General features: G+C 43.9%; 1 protein-coding gene across 11 annotated transcripts in view; it reads left to right on the forward strand.

The window, feature by feature from the left end:
* Positions 1-21,449, forward strand: part of magi1b (membrane associated guanylate kinase, WW and PDZ domain containing 1b) — a 136,577-nt gene extending 115,128 nt beyond the window's left edge. For 9 of the 11 annotated variants that reach the window (XM_086291672.1, XM_086291675.1, XM_086291677.1 and 6 more), the window contains 10 exons: positions 1,679-1,925; positions 5,575-5,666; positions 6,418-6,610; positions 8,164-8,541; positions 10,201-10,404; positions 13,139-13,232; positions 13,331-13,415; positions 14,256-14,399; positions 16,412-16,550; positions 19,719-21,449. In XM_086291672.1, the coding sequence (XP_086147798.1) occupies positions 1,679-1,925; positions 5,575-5,666; positions 6,418-6,610; positions 8,164-8,541; positions 10,201-10,404; positions 13,139-13,232; positions 13,331-13,415; positions 14,256-14,399; positions 16,412-16,550; positions 19,719-21,076 (2,934 nt within the window). In that variant the 3' untranslated portion in view covers positions 21,077-21,449. The remainder of the gene's footprint in view (positions 1-1,678; positions 1,926-5,574; positions 5,667-6,417; positions 6,611-8,163; positions 8,542-10,200; positions 10,405-13,138; positions 13,233-13,330; positions 13,416-14,255; positions 14,400-16,411; positions 16,551-19,718) is intronic. The other 2 variants (XM_086291674.1, XM_086291683.1) reach the window with 2 other exon arrangements.
* Positions 21,450-23,748: the final 2,299 nt, after the last annotated feature.

The following is a 23,748-nucleotide window of genomic DNA, read 5'->3' on the forward strand; positions in this document are numbered from 1 at the left end:
GTTAAGAAGTTGTATGTGTGCTAAACCAGTGATGCGTCACGTTAAGCAGGACTGAGCTGAGTCTTAGGAAGCAGTGAGGATTTGCTTTCATTGCCCCACCTACCAATGCCTCTCGCGTCCCATCTTCTGTCTCTTTAATAAGTTATTGGAGCAGCACAAACCCATGTATTAAACTACTCGCAGGCCACCGAGGAACAACGCAATGACTGCAGAAGGTCAAAATCTAATAGATTCATCAAGTATAGGAGATTTGTTTTCATTTAAGAGGGGGATAGGATTTGGACTTTCCGTGCATCAAACAACAAGAAAAAAACACAGATTGGTTGGCCTGGGTTTTTTTTTTTTTTTTCTTTTGAGAATCAGTCCTCAGGTCTGACTTTAGCATCAACACGACCTGCATTTCTGATTAAGTATATGACTCTATTGATTTTTTTTATTTTTATTTTTTTAAGTACACCACAAACCCTAGTGAGGTTATTTGCAGCACCAGCAGAGTAAGCATTCCAGCTGGAGCCACAGCCCCGACTTAATATTTCCTAAAGCATCAAGCTTATTTTATGTCTAACAAGGATGATGAATATAAACATGAATTGCAGAGGTGTAGGAGAGTGATTCAGCGAGTAATGAGTGTGAAGACATGACTGCACTTTGAAGGCCAAACACTTTGATATTTGAGAACAGACGAGCCACTTGCCTCCACCCTTTCCTGGTATATTTTTGTCCTCGGCGTCCAAAGTAATGTGCAGTCACGTGACGTGAAGAGACTGAACTGCTGTCATTTTCGCTTACCATCTTAAAATATCGGCCTTTCTTTCCCGAGCTCTGCCCCGTAACCCTTTCACGTCGCTGGCTTCTTCGCAGCAGTGGAGAATTTGCAGACCAATGGTGACGATGTGATGCTTGCAAAGGAGAGATGCTGTGACAAGGATGACAAACAGGATCTTTACCGATACTCGCAGCGTATCTGTGCCTGAGCTCGGGATTGTGAGGTTTACTCAGCTCGAATCCTCGAACAGATGCTTAAGTGCGCATGTTATTGAGGGGCGAGTGGCAATTTATAAGCAGTTTTACATTTCTACCTTCACCAGTAAAGTCCTCTCTTCTTTTTAAAACCCTGGAGTGCTTTATTCATTGTGACTATCCCTCCATATACAGCACGGAATGCAGCTCCTTCTTAATACATTCCACTCTGTTAAACAAAAGGAATAGGCAATGTACTCTTGTAAGTTCCACAGTTTTCTCCCATAGCTGAATGACTTAATCATGAGAAACCGTTGAGGTCCTCTTTTTTTTTCTCCTTCTTTGTTAGCTTTAAAAGAATTCTCTGCATAAAACAGCTTGATTATTCTTTGTGTTAAATAAGGGAGCAATACGACAATGGTTGACATTATACTCTTAGAATGTGCTTCCTTTCACCCCAAGGAGAAGCCATGTTTAATCTTTTTGAACTCTAATTCAGAATTGCTCTGTATTCACATCTCCGCTGTCCCTGTTCCTCCTCTCACAAACCACAACCCAGATTCATATTTTCTATTCCGCTGTTGACGATGCAATAACCTTCTTTTTTTTTTTTTTAATGTTTTTGTCTCCTCCTGTCAGTCATTTTTGAGTTCAGCTTCCATGCTCCTGTGCAGAAGATTTGAAACAGTCAAATGATATTGATCTGCTTCTCCAACAGCAGTTGTCAAGAAAGGACAGCCAGAACAGCTCCCAGCATAGTGTTTCCAGCCACCGGAGCGCGCACACAGACTCGCCTGTGCACTCTTCCCTGGCACCCGCTCTCAGTGAGAGCAACGCGCCCCCACCTCCCTCGCAGCCTTTGCCGGGACTCCCAATCCAGGACTCCCCAGGAGACGGGACCATCCAGAGAAAACCGGACCCCTTTAAGATTTGGGCCCAGTCCAGGAGCATGTATGAAAGTAGGCGTAAGTATATTCATTTCTGGTGGCGGTTGGATGAGGGCAGCATGGGGTATTGGCTCGGTGCAGACCCTTGGTGTCTTGGTGGTACTGCTCATTTTGGGGAACGTTTTGTGCTTGTAAGTAAGCTGGGTCAGATATTTATATTTATTTATTGATCTATGTTTTACTAAAGACTGGCTTGCGCTCAAATGCTCCACTACACATAGTGATTAACAACTATATTATACCGCCTGTGATAAAACATAAATATTGTAGGAGTCTGTCAAAGAAATTTGTTTGTTGTTATTATTTATTAGGCAAATGACAAATTGAATTCATATTTTTATACCCAAATTTGAGCTGGCACACTGGACTTCACAGAGAAGTCAGAAATTATATATACATTTTTTTTAAAGTCTGATGTTCTGATCAACCAGTAAAACATTTCTGTTCAGGGGTGCAAATTAATGAGCATAATTGAGCTTTGCTATTTTTTCAGCTTTCTTTAATGTAAAATATTGACATTTGGCATTAACCTCCTAAGACCCGAACTCTTCCACAGCATGCATTTTTAACTTCTCTTTGATATTTGGGCTGATTGGGACCCAATGAATGTAAAAACAAAGAATTACCAGATTAATTTTTTTTTACCTAATTTTTGTTTCTAAGAAAAATGAGATCCACATATGAGGATATTCGTTTAAAATTTCGATAGAACAGTAGCAGTATAATGTCCTCGTACGTGGATATCAGGCCCTTGTAGAGCAAAATTGAGTATTTTGGTCTAAATAACCCAAAATGCGATGTCCACATATGTGGACGCCAGGTCCTAGGAGGTTAAATATATGGTTTAGAATCAGGGGTGTCAAACTCCACGCCTCGAGGGCCGGTGTCCTGCAGGTTTTAGACCTGTCCTTGATCCAACGCAGCTGATTTAAATGGCTAAATGACCTCCTCAACATGTCTTGAAGTTCTCCCGAGGCCTGGTAATGAACTAATCATTTGATTCAGGTGTGCTGACCCAGGGTGAGATCTAAAACCTGCAGGACACCGGTCCTTGAGGCCTGGAGTTCCCCACTGCTGGTTTAGATAAAAGAGCTTGTGCATGCTGGTGGATTTACCATTACAGAAAAATAAATAAATAAATATAAATAAAGATTTTGGAAGTTATCAGTACTGTTAATTTAGGGCATAAACCTTACATTGGGAGGACATTGTAGAATGTAAAATCAATTCACCTACATATTTTCATATGTACTCCGTCACTGCCTTGAAGGAAAACTGCTGATAGATGTCCGTGATGGTAGATGAGGAGCTTAGCTAATAAAGAAAGCAGTTTACATTTATTTGTATATAGGCTGTCTTGTAAAATTACTAGAATCTAGCTTTATGTCTACAGGTACATGTATTTTTTTTCTGGCATAGCCATGGCAAGCATCTCCTTGGTTTTTTTCCCCCAAGCTAAGCTAATTGGCTTTTCTTTCACATTTAGCATTCAGCTATCAAAGTGGTGTCAATCTTTGAAACTGAGACTCCACAAGAAACTGAATAGTAATAGTATTTCCCAAAAGAGCTAGCATGCTACTTTGTTACTAGCTGTAGACATGTAGGCCTCCAGTGTGTTGTTGATTGTGTCCTCTTAAAATTACTAGTTGCCGCTTTCACCCAGTGCCAGACAACAGCACCACTGACACACTTTTATTTTAGACTTCCCTTAAGAGGCACATGGTGTATAATTAGTACAAGAGTGGAGTAGATGTTGGCGGATTGTAAACCTCCCCACCCCCTGCCTTGGCAAAGCAAGGGGATTGCACTAATTAAAAAGAATAACCATCATATTCATTGTCAAGTTAAAAAAAAAAGAGAGAGACATCTGCAAAGGGTTTTTATTCTTTCATTTATTTATTTTTTAAAGATCTAATCAGTTTTCCAGGCGCACTTGTTGAGGATTTTCATTATTTAGATGAAGAAGAATGAAAAATGAAGGGCTGAGCGTAGGCAGTGGTTCAGACACCTGTTGGAAAGCTGCCATGATTAGTTGAGTCAATAGTATTTGATTTTGTAATAAATAAATGAATAACAATAATAGAAATGGAGTGAAAGAATCCACAACCAAGGGTGGGAGGGATGTTGTCTACATACCCGCCCTCATATGATGACATCCCAATAGGGGATTTCTAAATTGCCCAGCCAGTTTGATCTGGTAAAATGTTAGAAAAGCAAAAACAAAGAATAATAATAGGAGAGTTGATCAAAACATTTGAAGGGGATGTAAAGAGAAATATAAGAGAAAGCTGAGCACTCTGAGGTATAGAGTCACAAGGCGAAATACCTTGAACAGCACGGGATGAACAGCAGGTGTAAAACCTCCACTTCCTCACGCTTCATTGAGCTCTCTCCATAAAACTCACTCCATAGTTCTCAGGCCTTGGATAGGGCAGAGACATTTTTCCATGCAGCATTCACTATAATGAAAAACTCTGCCGAGATCAAGGTCTTTAAACTTACCGTGCAGGGAGTGATTTCCATTTGCAGGAAGAAAACGTCCCAAAATCTCGCACAGCATTAGCCTGCTGTAAAAGCGGAGGAAGCTTGCTCGTGCTTTTGTTGGGCTTCATTACGATTATTTTGGGGTTTAAAAAAAAAAAAAAATTATCTCCTTTTTTGTAACATCATCACTCACAGCTTTGAATAGGGCCGTCTATCTTGGGAAAATATTGATCCGTTCATGCCCAGTTGCCTCACTGTGGGGATCACTTATGGGTCTATTAATGGGCAGGAGCAGCGTGTGCAGTTGACCTTCCTGAGTGCGGGTGCAGATTGCGACAGTTAGCCTTTGACTCTTTCCTCCTCTGGTTCCTCCACAGTAACCCTGTGATAGATTGGAAGAGATAGCTGCGCTCCGTGGGGATTTTAAGTGTTGACTGAAGGAGCAGATTGGAAGCAGACTGCTTATGCTTTCTGCCATCCCACCCTCTCTTAGTGGTTTTAGCGGCCTTGGCAGCAGCAGCTTCAGCTGGAGCAAAAAAGGAAATCTCCCTGAGAGATGTTTGTCTGCACACATAACACATCTGCGCCCATGGAAATGCATGCACACGTACTCATATGGGGATTCAAAGCCGCGTATTTAAAGCAAAGAAGCTCCTATGTACAATGGGATAAGGCCACACGCATGCAAATCATTTGAGCATCTCTAAGGTTGTCTCAAAAAGCTGCAAGAAAGTGAAACTATACTCTGAAACGATCAGAAGGGAATTATAATCTGATCGTTTCTAATTATGGGAACGATGGACACGATATCTTTTTTCTCAGCCTGTCTTTTCAGTTTGTTTTCGCTCTAAAATTATACTCTTGGCCCAAAATAGATCTTTTTTATCTTTTGATGGCTCGTTTTTTTTTTTTTTGTTTTTTTTACTGTCTTTGTGCAGTGTGCTACCACAGTGACAAAGCTTTGAACACAAATGATGACAGTATTTACATGCTGACATAAACAAACATATCTGATTGTCTCAGAAGAGCAGGTGTATTCATTATGCTCACACTGTGGTTGGCTTATTGTGTACCTGAGGGTATTAAATGAAATGTCTGAAGGCATCACGGTGCAGGAATAGAGATCCCACAAGGCCAACTGTGCTTGTGCATAAGTGTTTATGGCAGCTTGTTGATTTCACAGTTCCAGACTTCCAGGAGCAGGACATTTTCCTGTGGAGAAAGGACACGGGGTTCGGCTTCAGGATCCTCGGAGGCAACGAGCCAGGAGAGCCTGTGAGTCTCTCTCCCTCAATCTTTTTCAATCTCACGGCTGAAATCTCTCCAGTTTGCGTTTCAATTTCCTCACTTTTCACCGTACATCTCCGAAGAAATGGATAAACTGACAAGATTGTGTAGCTTGAATGATGAAAAGGATGCTATATTCCCAGCACTAGTGGGAGCAGCAGCTATAGGATTTTCTTTCAACAGTCTCAACACAACAGTTCTTATCTTCCCCTTGTGTGCGTGTCCATGCTTGTGTATTGGAATTCAGCAATTTCATATCTGTGATTGCTTCTCTCTGATCTGACCAATGTAGCCTTAACCAGTCAGGGAAGAAAAAAAAACCCTGCACACACACCATTTCTTTTTTTCTTTTCCTTTAAAGAGTCAAAGTTGTTTGTTCTTGTTTACACTAGCCTGCACTGCGTCTCCCCCCTGCTTTTCTTGAAGGGGGAAAAAAAATAATGATTTACTTTAGAGCTTGGCTTGGGTTACTGCTGTTACAGGCTTGAGAGAATAGTAAAGATTTAATGCTGAAGTTTAAATTGTAGCTGTGCAGCATGCCAAGTTTATGGCCGCTGAGAAAATCGACACATTTTTATATGTCATGCACTTTAATGTCGTACTTTTTCTTTTTAGAATACCGCTTGATCGCTTTCCATGCATTTATTTTGCAAAGGTGCGGCGTAACGTATAGCTGCGCAGTCTTTGTCGACGCGTGGTTTCGAATGCACGGCAACCTCATTCGTCTGCTGCGTTTCAGATCTACATTGGCCACATAGTCAAGTACGGGGCTGCAGATGAAGATGGACGCCTGCGATCCGGTGATGAGCTGATATGCGTGGATGGAACGGCGGTGGTGGGAAAGTCGCACCAACTGGTGGTCCAGCTGATGCAGCAGGCTGCCAAGCAGGGCCATGTCAACCTCACAGTGCGGCGCAAAAGCACTTACGCTGGTGAGAAGCAAGCAGCTCGAGATGGAGGAGTAGTTTAAGCTTTTTAAAGACCTCCTAAGAGGTCCAAGAGAGGGTTTTTACTGAAGTCCAAGAATACACTCAGGTTGTTGTGGCTCAGGACGTAGAGTAGGTCATTTACTCCAGTCCACATAGCAAAGTGTGTAAGATACTGAAAGGAAAACTGATTCTGATACATCATCCACCAATATGTGGTTCTGTGAAAATACACAGATGGATAGAAAATAGTACCGTAAGAATGTGGCAGTCCATTTATTATTGAATTCTACTGATTTTACTTCAAATAACAGTGACAAATAATACTGCAGAACTTTTAAAGTGTACTGCAAAAGACAAACGGGTATATCCGTCCACAGTGCAACCAATCAGAACATGTTTTATTAAGTCAGTTAATTTCATCCTCTTATAAACAGTCAGGATCCAATTTCAAGTAGTTTCAAGTTAAGCTAGTAGCTTTGTTGACCAATAGTCCAAAAATGACCATCATTTGTTTCTCTATTTAGATTCCTTTATGCAGGATTCAGAATTATCAGAACTGTAATTTTTTGTTTTGTTTTATAAATTGCAAAAAGTATAAATATCTCTAACTGATCAGTTTGTTTACATATAGTGTATTCACTGATAACATGTCAGTGAATTTTAATGTGTATTGAATCAGTTTTGAGAGCAGTCTGAGATGGCTTCATTTATATTCGTTTTTTGCAGCTTTGCTTACAGTAAAACATTGTTCAGTTTTAGAAATGCACTCCCTGCTTTACCAACAGCCACATTTATGTCAGTCATACTTCCATCAGGAGCCCAGAGGCCTTCTTAATATATATCTAAGGTCAACCTTTCACCTTTTTAGAATTTAGTGTGGGTGTGGAAGTGGTCGGCCGCTACCACGAGCTAACACCCACGCCCCACCGCTGACTTCACTCCGGTCAACACAGCTCTGCTCCTTTAAAAAAAAAAAAAAAAAAAAAAGGCCCATAAATATGATGGAGAGGGTGGCCAACCTTCGGCCCAGTGACAGCAGCCAGACATTAGTGCATTGCTGCTCCCTGTCTGCCTCGGAGCGTCGAGAATATGAGGCGCCTTCCTTGAGCAGCTGTACAGGAAATGAAATGTGGAATGAAATGTCCAGATAGAGCAGGCAGAACACGTCCTCGGTTCATCTTTTCTTGGAAACAGATGAGAGCAGAGATTGGTGAAGAGGCCTTCTTCCAAAGCTGTCCTTTTTTTTTAATCATAAGATAAACTAGGTGTGCTAGAGGAGCTAAATATCTGTTATTTGCCTCCTTTAATATTGTACTGCTCACGTAACGTTTAGGGATGTTGTCATATGTTTTTGCACAGCTTTGCTTTCATTACATTAGGTTCTCACTCTGTTTTGTACATGATTGTCTCCTGAATGTCTCACCTTTGGTTTCACCTCCCTTGTGATCTTTTACTGTTAATCTTCTATATCTGTGTTTTTCTTACCCTCCTGTTTGCACTTTGCACCTCATCTATGTATCTTTCTCACCATATCCTCCTCCTCCTGCCATTTTTAGTTAAAGCAGAGGGAGACATGCCTCCATCGCCGGCGTCTTCGCACCACAGCAGCACCCAGGCGCCCAGTCTCACAGAAGATACTGGGAAGCGCACCCCACAGGGCAGCCAGAACTCCCTCAACACAGTAAGCTCCGGCAGCGGCTCCACCTCTGGCATCGGCAGCGGTGGAGGAGGCGGAGTGGGTGGCGGGGGCGGCGGCAGCGCCGTGGTCGCCGCTGCGGCCGCCACCACCTCCTCTCAGCCGCCCATCGCCACCCCCGCTGTCGTCTCATCCGGTTTGCAGCCCTACGACGTAGAGATCCGCCGCGGCGAGAACGAAGGATTCGGTTTCGTCATCGTCTCGTCGGTGTCGAGGCCCGAAGCTGGCACCACCTTCGGTAAGCACGAGCACCCGCAAACACCACCACCAGCGCACCGTTGATGGCGGCTCATGCTGTTATTTCAAAAATCACTTCTACTCAGCAAAAACCCGAATCACACTTTGGCTTTTGCCTCATCACCGGGGCCTTTTATCTTCTCGTCTGCACTACGGGAATCCTTTGAATCCTCTATAAAAACCACTGAACGCTAAATAGCCTGACAGCCAGTGCACAGTCTGGCTATTTACAGTCCCACCAGATCAATATCAACACTCTTCAAAGAAGTGGTTCTTCTTTCTCATTTTCATCTGAGCCTGTCAAACCAAGACACTGAAACCCTTTCTTTGCCTGCAGCTGCTGCTCACACTCACATAAGGCTTTCATAATTGATCACAAGTGAAGTAGGTCTTACATAAAGCCACTTGTATTATTCAGCTGAACTTAAATGGCTTGTGCGGAGCAGGTTGGCACTAAAATCCTAATAGCAGTTTAATGAGAATGAGCACTGCAAGAAAGATAAATAGGGGAAATGATCAACGTGAATGGGTTCTATTTATTTTCCAGCATGTGATTAGAGATATTCGCTTACTCAAACTTTATCTTCTTTTCTCTTCTTTTTTGTGAGGTTCTTTTTCATTGCTTAGCTGGTGAATGGTGTCGTTTTTCTCTGTTTGATATTGCACAGCAACGCAAGTAAATCAGATTCAGCATTGCTTTTACAAACTCGTAGCACTGCATCTTTTCTACTCGTATTCCATGTACCGGTACGTTTTTTGCTCGCTGCTATGGCTTCCTACCTACACTAGAAGGACATTGCACCATGCTCTTCTCTCCCTGTGTGGGTGTACAGCACTGGAAAGGTCTGTGAACGCTTAGCTTTACAGATTGGCTTTTTTTTTTTCTTCTTTTTGTAAAGTGAAGCTCCTTTTCACAGGCCAAAGCAGAAAGCATAGGCTAGTAGATGAGCTTTCATTTCAGTTAACGTGTAAAGGAAGATTTATCTCTCCGCTGCTCTTGATATTTCACAGTCCTAGATGGTCAGGTTTATTCAGGGGGACAGAAACGGGTTGGGATCAGATGAGTTTGTTGTGTATTAAAAGTGTGAATGCAGTGGGAAGGATGGAAGAATAATAATGAAAAGTAAGGAGGGGAGAGGGTGGCGAGAGTAATGAGTGATTGGGGGCGTCAGTCTGTAGTGACTGATGTCGGCCTGCAGAGTGAAACAAACAGAGAGACTTCAGGGTAGCTGGTGAGATGTCAGCTCTGATGTATGTTTGCAGAGTCTAACTTTCTGCAGTTGCAGGTGTTTGGGATGTAGATGAAACAGAGCTCTAACTTAACAAGAGTTTTTTAGATGTTGAGAATCGTTTGGAAAAACTATTTAGAGAAAATAGTAAGACAAATCCTCCTATTTCTTTGCAGTGCACATTTAAATTGACCCTTCTTTTCCAGTGCTTGCATATTATCCTCTTCTTCTTCTCAGTGACTTTTGCTTGGCTGACTGTTGGCTGCGGGTCAATTAACCTTAACCCTTCTTGGTCCTCTTCTTCTGCTCCTTCCCCACTTTTCCCTCCCGTTTTCCTCCTCTCACCAAACACAATCCCCCAACATTTACACGCGCACACACACACACTCAATCACGCATGCATTACACATCCACATCGATGCTGACCATAGCTGGAAATGCTTGTGTGGCCATGCCCCACAAAATAGGACGCATCATTGAGGGAAGCCCAGCAGACCGCTGCGGGAAGTTGAAAGTCGGCGACCGCATCCTGGCTGTGAATGGATGCTCGATCACCAACAAGTCCCACTCGGACATCGTCAACCTCATCAAGGAGGCTGGAAACACAGTTACACTACGCATCATTCCTGGAGATGGTGAGTAGAGAAAAGCGAATCCAAAACCAGGTCCGAATTTTTTCCTCATATCAGCTATTATTAGATTCCTGATTATGTTTGAGGAGACTTGTTCTCACTTTCCTGGGTTGTCGTTGTTGTTATTAAGTATTCCTTCGGCGTTATGTAAAGTGCACTTTCTTCAGTGGCTTTCAAAGTGACTATAACGCCTCCGCAGTGTTGACAGGAGTGATTCTTTGGGGATATTTGGGAGGTTGCTGGGTTTTTGTTTGTTTTTTTGTTTTTTTGGTATTTTTTAGCTTCCTGCCTTTGGCGTGCCCGCATTTTTAAAACATGCAAGAGCCGTTTAGATTTCGGTGTGTATGCGTGCGTGAGCGGAGAGAGGGCGAGCGAGACAGGCACCGAGAGATGCTGAATTTCCTCTGTGCATGTGGGTGTGTCTCCTCTGTCAAAGTGGATTTAAGGAAAAGTTTGTGTGCATTGTATGTTGCGCTGTGCAGCTGAGAACTTTCTGTGTTTTGTGCTGACATATCACCCTAGCGTGCTTCACAAATGCTATTTAATTAAGCGTGCGTGTGTGTGTGCTCATGGAAAATGGTAAATGGTAAATGGCCTGTATTTATATAGCGCTTTACTAGTCCCTAAGGACCCCAAAGCGCTTTACATATCCAGTCATCCACCCATTCACACACACATTCACACACTGGTGATGGCAAGCTACATTGTAGCCACAGCCACCCTGGGGCGCACTGACAGAGGCAGAAAGGCAATACTCCCTGTCAACCTGCACACTGGTAGGAATAGGAGCTATTTGTCCGCCGCTCGTTGCTTTCCGCCTCGCTTCTTATGGATGGAGAGGGTTTTTTGTTTCTCCCTTCAGAGCAGTTGATGAGAACAGTGAGCCAAAATTGCTCTGCCAAGAAGACACAGAGCAAGAGAGAAGGCGCTGGCGAGGAATAACTGGATATGCTTTATCGGAAAAGTTCTGGTTTGTGTTTATGTGCATGTGTCAAACAACCAGACGCCGTCTGACACAGAGGCAGAAAGAGTGTCGGGCAGAGATGGTGGCTTGTGTTTCTAAACTTGTGCCTCTGAATGACTGTTCTGGCTGCCTCCGTATACAAATGGCTGAGCATCGCCAATTTCTTTGTGGATCAGTCCAATCTTTAAGCTTTCTGATGGGAACAAGCGCCATAGCGAGAGCTTCCTCTAAAGGTGAAGTCTGATTCAGCTCAACCCCCTCACCGTGTGAGAGCACAGATGGAGTTTTGTAGTAGCTGATGCTCGGTACGCCTGCAGTGTCGAGGAAACGAGCATGGGAGTCTCCCTGCTGCTGCTCAGTAATACGTGTACAAGAAACTAATACCTTCATCAGAGCTGATGTCTCTGCAGCATAAATTTGGAGCACAGACAAAGCCCTCCTCATTCTTTCCACTGTGTGAGAAAAGAGAGCTAGACGTGCTGTATGTGATATGATTTTTATTGTTAGCACATGTTGTATTTTAAGTGTAATCTGTAGCTCTCGTATCCTTTTACCCTCTGTAGTGCTCGTTTTCTTTACCTCCCTTGAATTGATTGTACCTGCTGTCCTTCCCGGCTCACGCCATTCAGGGCTGGAGGGCAAATGCGTGGTCAAAGCCACAGACGAATTACAGAACGCTTCAGTTCCTTTTCTGTGCACGTTTTATTTACTTATTTATTTAGTTAAGCGAGAAAGGGGAAAGCAGGCAGTAGGTCGCACGCAGAATAGAAGTAATATCCGGAGAGAAAGCAGTCGGAGGAGAGACGAATGAAGAGAGGCGACAAAAGAAGGAAGTGATTCATGCAAATCAGGCAGAGGGAAAGATAGTGATAGTGTTTTTACAGGAGTTTAACGTGAGACTGCAAAACTGAAAGGGTGGTCGAAGGTTTTCCTCGTGGTTCCCCTCTTTGCCGTCTCAAGTGAAGCTCACCTCACCTGCACTCCCGCTCGAGTGGTCGACACTGTAGATCTTGAGCAGCGGGCAAAGGAATGGTTGAGCCACCAGGCTCCAGTGGAGTACCGGAGGGAAAGGAGATTAATAGGTGAGAAGGGAAGTGACCATGAGAAGAATGGCGAGTAGCAGACTGGGGAAGGGGAGGTGCAGAGTTGTAATCGAATGTAGGATGCCGGTAGATGGCCAAGAAGGATGAGGTCGTTAGATAAAACAAAGGTTTCTTTATGCAGCAGGTGTCGCGTGATGACGGCCTGTCTGGTGTTTTTCACTGATAACTGAAAATGAGTGGATCAGTGCAGAGATAAAAGACGGAGTAAGCACGAGCTCTAATGCCACTGGCGTAGATGTTCCCTACTTGACAATTCAGAGGCAGAAAGGATTAGTTTCAGTCCTAAATGTGATGTACAGCCTTTGGACGTTTACCAAATGATTGATGGCACAAACCGCAGTATTACCCAAGTGTGCGGGAACATGGCTAAGTGGTGAAAGAAGCCTGGAAACTGGTTTCGAGCCTCGTGGTGGACCCTGTAGGTCGGGTTGACACAAGGAAAACAATGAAATGTCTCCACATGTGAAATTAAATTATATCGCCCAGGCTTTCAAGGAAACTGGAGAGGCTTCTGTTAGAGTATGTCTATACAAAATGACAGCATATTCAATTACAAGCCTTTTCCCCCGTCTCCTCATTGGTTGAAAAACACAATCATTCTCGTTCTTTGTTTTTGTTTTGTGTGTTATCTCATGTGACGATATACTTGCTCTTCTTCCGCCCTCCGCAGAGTCATCGAACGCATCTCTGTTGACGAATGCAGAGAAGATCGCCACTATAACCACTACTCACACCGCTCAGCAACAGGCCGCACCGGAGGCCAGGTGAGGAGCACGGCAGAAAACAGACTTGCCTAATAATGAAATGTCTTTTGGAGCGACCCCTTGCTTAGGCCTCATATGTCACGCCTTTTCTGTTTCAGGACCAACACTAAACCAAAACAGGAGTCATTTGCCCCGCAAGCCGCCCCTCCCCAGCCCCCCACGCAGCAACCCCCAAGCACTCAGGTGAGGAAGAGAGGCGCCGCAGTCTTAGCAGTTACATCAGTCATGCGGACACCCATCCATTTCATGTCTCCATCAAAACACGCCAGTCCTCTACACTCCATCAACTTTTCTACCCACATCTAATCTAAATTTGTCTCTTCATACATCCATTCAGCTGTTTCGCGATATCTAAACAGTCCCTCCATCTATCAACTAATATACCCACTTACCTTCCCAAGGACAAACCAAGTGCATTTTTATTTATTTATCTCTTTACGCCGACCTGCTGGCGTTATCTGAGTGTGCATATTAAGGAAAGCCTGTTTGCTTTCAAAGTAGCCCCTCAGTCCACTCTGTTCACCGCTGAATTAATCTGCTGGTGTGGAGATGGCTTTCACAGATAGCATTGATCCTCCAGCAGAGGAGATTAGGAGGGCGTAAAGACAGGAGCTGCTGAGGCTGTCTGCCCGTCCTTGTGTGGTTCCCAGACCACCTCCTCTCTCTTCGTCTGCGCCCTCTCTACTTTTTCAGGCCAGGGCCCACAGCATCAATAATTCAGCGTCCTTACACCTGAGCATATGCATGTCCACACGCAATCACACGCACGCACGCACACACCCGCACACACACCAAGGGGAAAAGCGTAGCACAACTGTTAAGGTGAGACTTGCCTGAAGGTGGCAATTGTCCCTTGCCTCTGAAATAGGATCCCCCTTCAAAGGAGACACGCACACACAAGCACGCACAAACGCAGACACATGCGCACACTTGAAACCTGAATCACAAAGGTGACTTTGATGCAAACATCTCCTTTCTCCTCTTACTCTCTCTCCCTCCACACATGGCGTCTGACTCCATCAGGATTCTGAGTTCTACTCCGTGGACCTGGAGCGAGACAACAAAGGCTTCGGCTTCAGCCTGCGAGGAGGCCGCGAGTACAACATGGACCTGTACGTGCTGAGGTTAGCCGAGGACGGAGCAGCTGTTCGCAACGGAAAGATGATGGTATGGACACACAAATGGGAAACGCAGAAGCTCAGAGGTTGTTTTCTCGGGGTCTTGAAAGGGTCACGCCACCAAACACTGAAGTTTAGTTTGACCATCATAAGAACTAGTGCTGGAAAAACAGCACTTACCCAAGTAACACTGCAATCTCGTCGTCTGTGCTCATATTTAGACCATACAAATTTATGACAGACAGCCTTTTTTGCAGCCACATAACATGGAGCTGTTTTACAGGAAATGTTGGACGGCCTATTGAAATGTAACCACTGCTTGTACCCCTTTAATATTATACTTAATTATGGAAAACTGTGATGTAATTTTATCAATTTAAGGTTATATGCAGCTGTGTCAACAGGGATGCCAATATTCCCTCAGTAGCTAGAATACCTCCAAATAAGTTTTATTTTTTAACAGCCTGCTTTCTTTGGAAACAGCCAACAGATTGTCTGGAAATAACGGCGGACAGTTCCCTCGGTTGTTTTAGTTAATTTTCTGTAATATAGTCGTCTTGGCATTTGTCAGCATAGTTTGAAATCATCTGAAAAAAGCGTTCTAGTGGAATAATTGTAATGTTAATGAGAAATGTTCGGACTTCATTATTTTTGGTGGAGCTGTGCGAGACATTAGCTCTGCAATTTAGCTAAGAAAAATTACGTCTCTTTCCGGGGGTTTTTTTCCTTAGTAATCCAGAGTGTTTTTAAAATGAATGTTTAATTTAACTATTTGTCAAATTTTCTCATTCCTTAATCCGTCAGCTTGCCTGAACGCTATAAAATTATCTTTTGTCGGGGGTGCACATAACAGCATATCTGAAAAACGACTGCTGATTGTAACTGTTGTTATAAATACCAATTATAATTTTATAAATCCTTGCCTTCAGGTGCAGCACAAGCCAGTTGACTTTATTGATTAGCTGGGGGCAGGAGGGGGGGGGGGTTGATGGCAGCCTTGTAGACCTTACAGCCATCGCAATAATATTATTTATCAGTATAATAGCTTTTGCATAATGTACCCCCAATTACTGCAAGCCATGCTTCACTGACTCGCAAACAGTCACCTCCGGGCTCGGCCATGCAGACGGTTCACTGATTGTAATATGAAGACACGCAAACAGAATATGCACATTTTAATTTATGTTTCACGACAAGCTCGTAAAGTGGCATTCATACATGCCACAAAAGCTGTGATGAAACTGCAATATTTAACCTTTCCATCTGATTAATTGTACATAAATAATAGCACTTTCCCCGGAGTGCTTGATGAAGTGTGAGGTGTTTTTATTTATTCTCTCACTGTGCGTTTGCACGGAGGGAGCCTGTTGGCAGACACTGTTAGAATCTGAGATATAGTTTTTCATATATATTAATATGCTGCAGTTAGGGAGTGTGTGGGAGCGTGTGTGTGTGTGCGTGTGTGTGCGCACATTCGTTAGCACATTAGTATATGCATATATGGACCCGGCCGTTGGTGTTTGTGCACCTTGTTAGCAGAGATATTAATAGTCGCAGCTCTGTGAGGCAGGGAGAGGTGTCAGCGAGAGATCCGTATTCTGCCAGAGAAGTATTCCCTTAACGCAGTCAGCACTGACAGATAACCTGAGGAGTGGATTCAAAGAATCAGGAAGCAAAAATGTTTCTTCTAGTTCTCGTTTTTTCTCTGTCGTTCTCCCTCTCTGACTCTCCGTGTCACGCTTGCTGCTTTTTGATGCAGTTTGCCCTCCATATATACTTGTTTTCTTATTGTGCAGATTACCATTCAGCAGATTTGATAATTAACTCCTCCTCATCCCCTCCACCCTTCCCTTCGTGTCATTGTTTCCCTTTGAACCTTATCTTTCTCCTTGTGTACCTTCTTCCCTCCTCTCACTTGTTTTCTTTTGCACCGCGTGTGGCTCTGCGGTCTCCTCCCCTTATTTGGGCTCCTGCTGTCTCTCACCTTTCCCTCTGATTCACCTCTTCTCTTTTCCATTTTCATCTGTCACTCTTGTCCCCCCCTGGTCTCCTTCCCACTAGGTCGGCGACGAAATCTTGGAGATCAACGGCGAGAGCACCAAGGGCATGAAGCACGCGCGAGCCATCGAGCTCATCAAGAATGGAGGCCGGCGAGTCCATCTGGTGCTCAAGAGGGGTGACGGCTCTGTGCCTGAATATGGTGGGTCAATCTACGAAAACATTCCCTTCTCGCCCATCTTCACACCCTGAGCCAGGGGACACTCAAGCGGATGGTGGTGGGTTGAAGGTGAAGGAACTAAATCGCTCCCCCTCCCCAAGGATCCTTCACCCCTCCCTGGAGCAAACCTACCAGGGATGGGAGAGGGGAGTCAGGGGGGTGGGGGGTGTTGCTTCGCGCTTTTGGTCTCTTTGTGGTGGCGGTCACTCCTGGGCTTTTTTGGGATTTCGTGGGAGAGCGAGGGGGTCGAGGCTGCTCCTGTGGGTGCTCTCACCCCCTCCTGCTGTCACCTGCTCTCAGTTTTGTCATGTCATCTCGCTGTCACTTTTCACCTTCTGGGCACTGAGCAAAAGCACTCTGCTGGGACTTAACAGGAAGGTGGTGGGTCTGATTTTCAGTGCTACATGGAAAAAAAAAAAAAAAAAGGAAACTGTTTACAGGGTTTGACCTGAGTAGTAAAGAAAAAGGAAAGAAAATCAATGTTTCTTGTGGGTGAGAAGTAATATGGATGTCTCTCATTTCTCATTACATGCTAATTTAGCATTAAAAGGAAGAGAAAACTTGATCCGTGGCATCCCGTGATAAAATGGGACCTTTCACAGCTTTGGATAGGATGTGACAAACATATTTATGATATTTATTGAAGGTGAATGTAAGCTACTGAACTCCTTTCCAAGTGAGAACTGTGTTGCGAAGAAAAAGACAGTCTAAGACTTTTTTTTCCCACTTTGCCATTTTCAGTAAATCTCACTATACTGTGCTTGACATTACTCACTCATCCATGGACTTTTTTTTTGCACCCACTGTCAGTGTTATGGAAAAGCTGTGAAGATAGGGACTCCACCCATCCCCGTTTAAAAAGACGCTGATTCGTTCCAGTTATATTAACTTTTTATAGTGATGATTTAAAAAAAAAAAGAAAAAAAAAGAGGCATTTTTACAAGTATTTTTGTTCAGTGTACAGAGCCATGAATCAAAGCCACATATTAATGGATAAAAGTTTATTGCTGCATGAACATGTCAACAGTGTAAATTGTTTTTCCCCCTTCTATTGTCTACTTTCCATAATATTTATGGAACATTTCTTTCTTTTCTGTTTTCCTTTTTTTTCTAATCGTATTGATTAGTTTTGATAGTCACAAGTCATTTTAAATGTTTTCTTTTTCATTTTGTTGCTTTTTTTTTGACTGGATACATTTTGCCTGTTTTGAAAAGTTCATCAATGTAAAGTTTATTTGAGCTGAGAATGTGCTGTCAAAACCTGCACCGATGTGACATCATGTGAACTTGTATATTTTGGATCATTGTTTGTACTTTTTAAAAATCTTTATTTTTATTATTTTTTTTTTTTTTTAGTTGGCACAACCTTTGACAGTCTCGCCAGTATTTCTTTTGATTTCTATCAGCACTGTAAAACTGCTTAATTTGCTGGTGTGCGCGCGCGTGTGTGTGTGTGCGCGTGTGCGTGTGTGCGTGCGTGTGTGTGTCTGTGCACCAGTCTCACTGTTTCATTTTTTTGATTTTCTGCTGCTTCTTCATTAACGTGTCTAAGGCGTGTGTGTGCGCTTGTTTGTGGGTGGGTGTGGCAACTCCTATGTCCGATGTGTGCACGCTTGTTTCCAGGGGACTTTACTCTGTAACTGATGGTCTTCACTGGGTTTGGGCAACTTCCTGGACTGTCTCTTTATTCTGAATGAGTCGATGATCAAATAAACACATTTTTTTTCATTAAGAATCAACACTGAATAATTCTCCTTTTCTTCCTTCTAGTTGGTTCCATATTTTTCTAAACTACTGTGCTCTTCTTTTTTTCTTTCCTTTCTGTTTCTGTGTATCTTCCCTTTCCTCTCGTATTGTGCTGGGCTCTTGTCTTCCTTCAGGGATGGTCGCTCCCCATCTCACTGCATGTATGAGAAATGACAAGATGGGGGAGGCCTCTGTCCTCCAAAATCAGACCACGGTTTGTAGCTGTCCTCCCCTCTCATCTCGGCTCTCTCTCCCACTTCCTGTCTTCCTCTCTCTCTTCTTCTATGTCCTGATGTGCGTGGTGTCGCTTCAGTTCAACCGTGCCTGTGCGCTGCTTCATGCATACAAATCCATTCACCCAACTACATCTCCAGTGTCACCGCTGCCATAGCCGTTCTTTTGGATACTTCATTCATGTCCTAGTTGCAGTCAACCTGTTGGAAACAAGTCAAAAGTGAAAATGCAGATTATTTTATCTTTGGGAATTAGTTTTGATACTTTCAGACCAGTGGTTCTCTTTGGGAGTCAACTCTTCTCCTCGAGTTGTCCATGATCCATTGTTGAAGGTCTCCAGAATCATTTGCAGTACATTTTCAAACTAAGCTATAATGTTAAAAAGTGTATATCTACAGGTGGAGACTATTTACTCAATTGACAGAAGCCAGAGTTTTACTCCCACTCACTATATCTCAGGGCCGACGATGTGAAGTATTTAGAACAGTGAATGGTTCTTCTGCCATCTCAGCACTTGTAAAGTTTTGTCTTAAAAATGCCATATTGATCAAAGCATTGTTGTCGCAGCTTTTGTTGAAGATTTAGCAAGAGGAAGCGCTCCATACAGTTTTGTTTTTTCTTAGCAAAATGCTAAATTTCACCCGCTGCAACTGCAATGCACTTAGAGCAACTTCTAGTCTCTGGATCTCATCACGACCATTTAATTTATTCTAAAGATTTACAACGTGCCCTGACAGTACATGAAAGAGCATGGCTAATGAGTCAAATCTAGCAGCATCATCAGTATGAAGCAGCAGTTACACTGACTGTAACCAGCATCCGGTCCAGCCACCAGAGAAGCCGGCGTTCTGCTTCACAGAGGTGACTTCCCCCTTTAGACCAAGGAGCAGGTTTGTTGTGGGTTTCTTCAAGAAATGGCTGCTTCATAACTCTGTCACTGCCTTTTTTAATCTGTGTAAGCTACACTGTTTTACCATTGGCTGCTGCTGTGCCATCCAACAACTTGCCATCTTTGCTGGTATTAACATCAGAATGGCTTCCATTGAAAGTGTTCTCGGCTTCATGTCTGAGTGACTCAGCATGATAAATGTGAAAGCAGATAGAAGCTTTTAGTGTGTCGATGCATGTTTGATCCCCCTGCCCTCGTTTGTATGTCCCAATGTGTTGCAGACGACAGCACCAACAACATCAGCGCAGCCAACCCAGCCTCAGGGGTACAAAACGCTGCGGAAGTGAACACTCTTCCCCCGAACGGTGCACCATCAGAGTCAAGCGACCCACCAGAACCCCAACAATCATCCCGCAGCAAGAAGGAGCCAGGCCGCCGCTCCCACGGCACTGGCAGGCACACACATTCCAACCACCGCCACCACTCCCCCAGCAAGAAAACCAGCACGGGAAAACACAAGGGCAAAAAGTCGACAGGGAAGAACACTCCCAAGAAGAAAGATGACAAGAAAAGTGATGGCCGCCATCGCCACCGCAGCCGCCATCGGTCACCTCATAAGGGGCACACCCGGTCGCGCAGTGCAGATAACGTCCTGGACGACCGACATGGGGGTCAGCGCCGAGGCCGTTCTCCAGACAGGCGCCACCACCGCCACCGTTCACCCAACCGCTCGCCCCACCGCTCACCCCGTCGCTCACCCTACCGCTCTCCTCGCCGTTCCCCTTATCGTTCCCCTCATCGCCATCGGTCCCCCTACCGCACTCGGCAGCAGTCCCCCACCAGACGCCGGGCCCAATCCTCAGACCCCTACCGCCGGTATCGCTCCCCAGAGAGACAGACCCGCAGCACCGAGAAGCCTATTGTGGATGAGCCTGTATTAAAGGAGCCAATCAAAACTCCTGAATCCACCTTCCGTCTGGAAGACAGCATCTTGCGAGAGTCCCCAGCCCTAGACCGCTTAAACAGGGAGGTCACACCGCCACTGCGCAGGGAAGACCGCCTCTATGGAGAAGATAGCCTGCTGATGAAAGCCTCTACCTTGGACAGGTCCTACAGAGGGGGGGATAACCTGCTGAAGGACATGGCGTCTCGCAACCAGAGAGACATCACCCTGCCCAGAGTACGCACTCCAGATTCAGATTCAGCTTACAAGAAGTACAGCACGCTGCTGAGGGGTCGTTCGACTGAGAGGTTTGACAGCACGCTGCTGAGGGGTCGTTCGACTGAGAGGTTTGACAGCACACAGCTGAGGGGTCGTTCGACTGAGAGGTTTGACAGCACACAGCTGAGGGGTCGTTCGACTGAGAGGTTTGACAGGGATGAGCGCTACCCCAGCCGAGACAGCACCCCTGAACCTTGGTACCGCTCCCGCAGTCTCGGACGAGACATATCCCCGATCAGGAGCTTCAGAAGGGACAACTCGGAGGATGAAGAGGACGATGACAATTTTGTGGCGGCTCAAGTGACGCAATACTACAGCACGGTCAAGAACAAGACCAACACCAGTCGCTCATCCAAGCCCACGCTCCCTGAGCCCAAGAAGACCTACAAGGAGAATCCCAAAGACCTGAGCATCTGATTGGACAGCTGTCAGCTGATCACAGCAACCATCCACAAAACACCTCAAATACTCACCATCACTACCACTTTGTTCTACAGAAACGCACCCAACTTGTGTAGACATGCTGACACACACACACACACACACACACACACACACACACACACACACACACACACACTGTAACAACACTGAGTTACTAACAAGGTCGTAGTTTTGAAAGCTGTTTTTTTTTCCTCTTTTTTTTTTTTTAAACTGTATATTTGATTTTCTTTGTTTTCTCATTTTGTTTTGGGGTTGTTGTTTTTTTTTTGTTTCTTTGTTTTGTTAAAGTATTCTACATTTACAGATACTCAGACTTTTCCAGAAAATATAAAACCATAAAAAACAATGATGTGCCTAACAACAGTTCCATTAACAAACAACATTTTTGTTTCGGGTTTGATATGTGGAGGGCAGTTTGTGTGCCCCACTGTCAGATGATGAAATATATGTACTTTTCCACAAAGATCCCTTGGAAGTACTGCGCACCTGGGTCACCATAACAGGTGCTCACAATGATGCTGTGCATGTCTTTACCGGTTTCAATGTCTCTCTCTCTCTCTCTCTCTCTCTCTCGCTCTCTTGCTCTGTCTCTCTGTCTCTCTCTCTCTTGCCTTCCTACTCTCTCTCCTTCCAGTGCCACTGTTTTTTAGACATTTGACCAGACTATAGCACAAGCCTGCATTTGTTTGTATATTTTTGACAGTTTGCAGTATGTGTACATTCAGAGGTGATCATTTTAAATGAAGGAAGGGAAAATGAAAAAGTTAAACTATGATGATGATGTTAAAATAAAATAATATATTCAACAAATGAACAGTTGTTTTATCTTTTTTCTCCTTTGTTATTGCCATTGGAGTCATTCTGGGATTGATTGACCTGCTTAAGTAACATGAAAAAAATGCAGATATTGGATGGGAAGAAAGATGTACACTAACAGCTTTTTTTTTTTTTTTTTTTTTTTTTTTTTTTTTGAGCTCTCATTTTGCCAGGCAGAAAACAAAACAGTGGGGAGACTAACATTGTTATCTCAGCCCTGCCAAAAGTGCATGCATATAGATAAAGCCTTTGAAGAAAAGTAAAGCAAAGAGCTTCTGTCCTTTCCCCAACATCAAAGCCCAAAAGGACGATCTTAAAAATGTTCCTTCACTCCTCTTCACAGCTTACTTTGATTTGTGCCTTTTCAGTGTCGTCTTTCTCCCATCGCCCTCTACGGTCCTTCCCCTTCCTCCTCCATCCACTCTTGTGGTTGCGAGATTTGTCATTTGATACAGAACAAACAGCGGGGATGCTGCGTGTCTATTTCAGGACGGTGACGGCAAAAGGAAGGTGGTGATGCTGGGACAAACAATGTGGAGATTAGATAAAAACCAAGTAGTCACCCTGGGTGAGCGGTAAATACCAATTCACAATATACTTCACCACGGCAATAAAAAACAAAAACAAAACCCTGAAAGATACACAAGTGCATTTTAACCTCTTTAACATTTCCTAACATTCAGCGATAAGAAATCGGGATGACCTCTCATATCTACCTTCTTCACACTCTAACTTAAGGCATGAGATGCTCATACAGTTTTGTCCCTACACATTAGGACAATGACACCCTTTTGTGTTGCACCACAGTGGATTTAATTTGAACATTTGAACCGACTTCAGCTTTAATTTACAAAAAGAAAAAAGGAATTTTCACCAACTTCTCAAAGACCTCAAAGGTGATTATGGTAATAAACAGGAAATAAATCTGTTTTTAATGATAAATCCTTCAAGTCTAAAACTCATAGATGTCACCAAATGTTTCCTCCCTCAGGCTGAAGGTGGCTGTAGTCAAAGCAGACTTGGCAGTTGAATAATATCCCGTTTCTTTGCCTTGAGAAAGTCTTGGATTGTTTTTGCAGTATGCTTTGGATTACTATCCATCTGAAATGTGAAGCAACGTCTGTTGTTCTTTTTCACAGCATTTGGATGAATCTGAGCAACTTCAGAATTCCTCCTGCTACTTGCTGCTGTCAGGAAAAAACACTAGTCACCCAGCTCCACTGGCAGGCACACATGCCCGCACAGCCTCCACCTTGTTTGACAGATAATGTGATATGTTTCAGATCATGATGTGTTTTTTTTCCTTCTCCATACTGTTTTCCTCCCACTATTTCCCATCATGTGGTTTCATCTGTCCAAAGCTTGTTTTTAGATGAAACTCTGTATTCCAATTTCCGAAGGCGTCTCTTTTACAGTGATATGCCTCTGAGTGTTCTAAAAGTTATGAATGATTTTCATTACAGAGGAAAGAATTTGCAGTCATCTGCTTCAGTTGTCTTCTGTGTCGTCCATTTTTGCGATATTAGGCTTTTTTTTTTTTCTTTGCTTTTTTTTTTCTTCAAATTTATCTTTATTCAGTCTCTTGCGTCAGCCTCACTTTGAATCTCGTTTTGAGAGTTACAAAATGTAAGACTTGGAATCAACTCTGAAATGAAATGGCAGCAGCAGGCCTCACCTGTCTATGAAACCCCTTGTCAGTCAATCGTCCCATCGCTTTAGAGCTCACTATTGAAATGGCTGTCGTTCCGGTTTGTTTGCAAGCCCCTTGAACTCAAGCTGAAAGCCTGCACTTCAGTCGCATTGATCGTTTGCTTTTAAGCCCACTTTGC

Source organism: Aulonocara sp. 'chitande type north' Nkhata Bay, linkage group LG5 (genome assembly GCF_057382095.1).
Source record: "Aulonocara sp. 'chitande type north' Nkhata Bay isolate Kocher_YH1m ecotype deep benthic linkage group LG5, A_spYH_male_GT1.1, whole genome shotgun sequence".
NCBI lineage: Eukaryota > Metazoa > Chordata > Actinopteri > Cichliformes > Cichlidae > Aulonocara > Aulonocara sp. 'chitande type north' Nkhata Bay.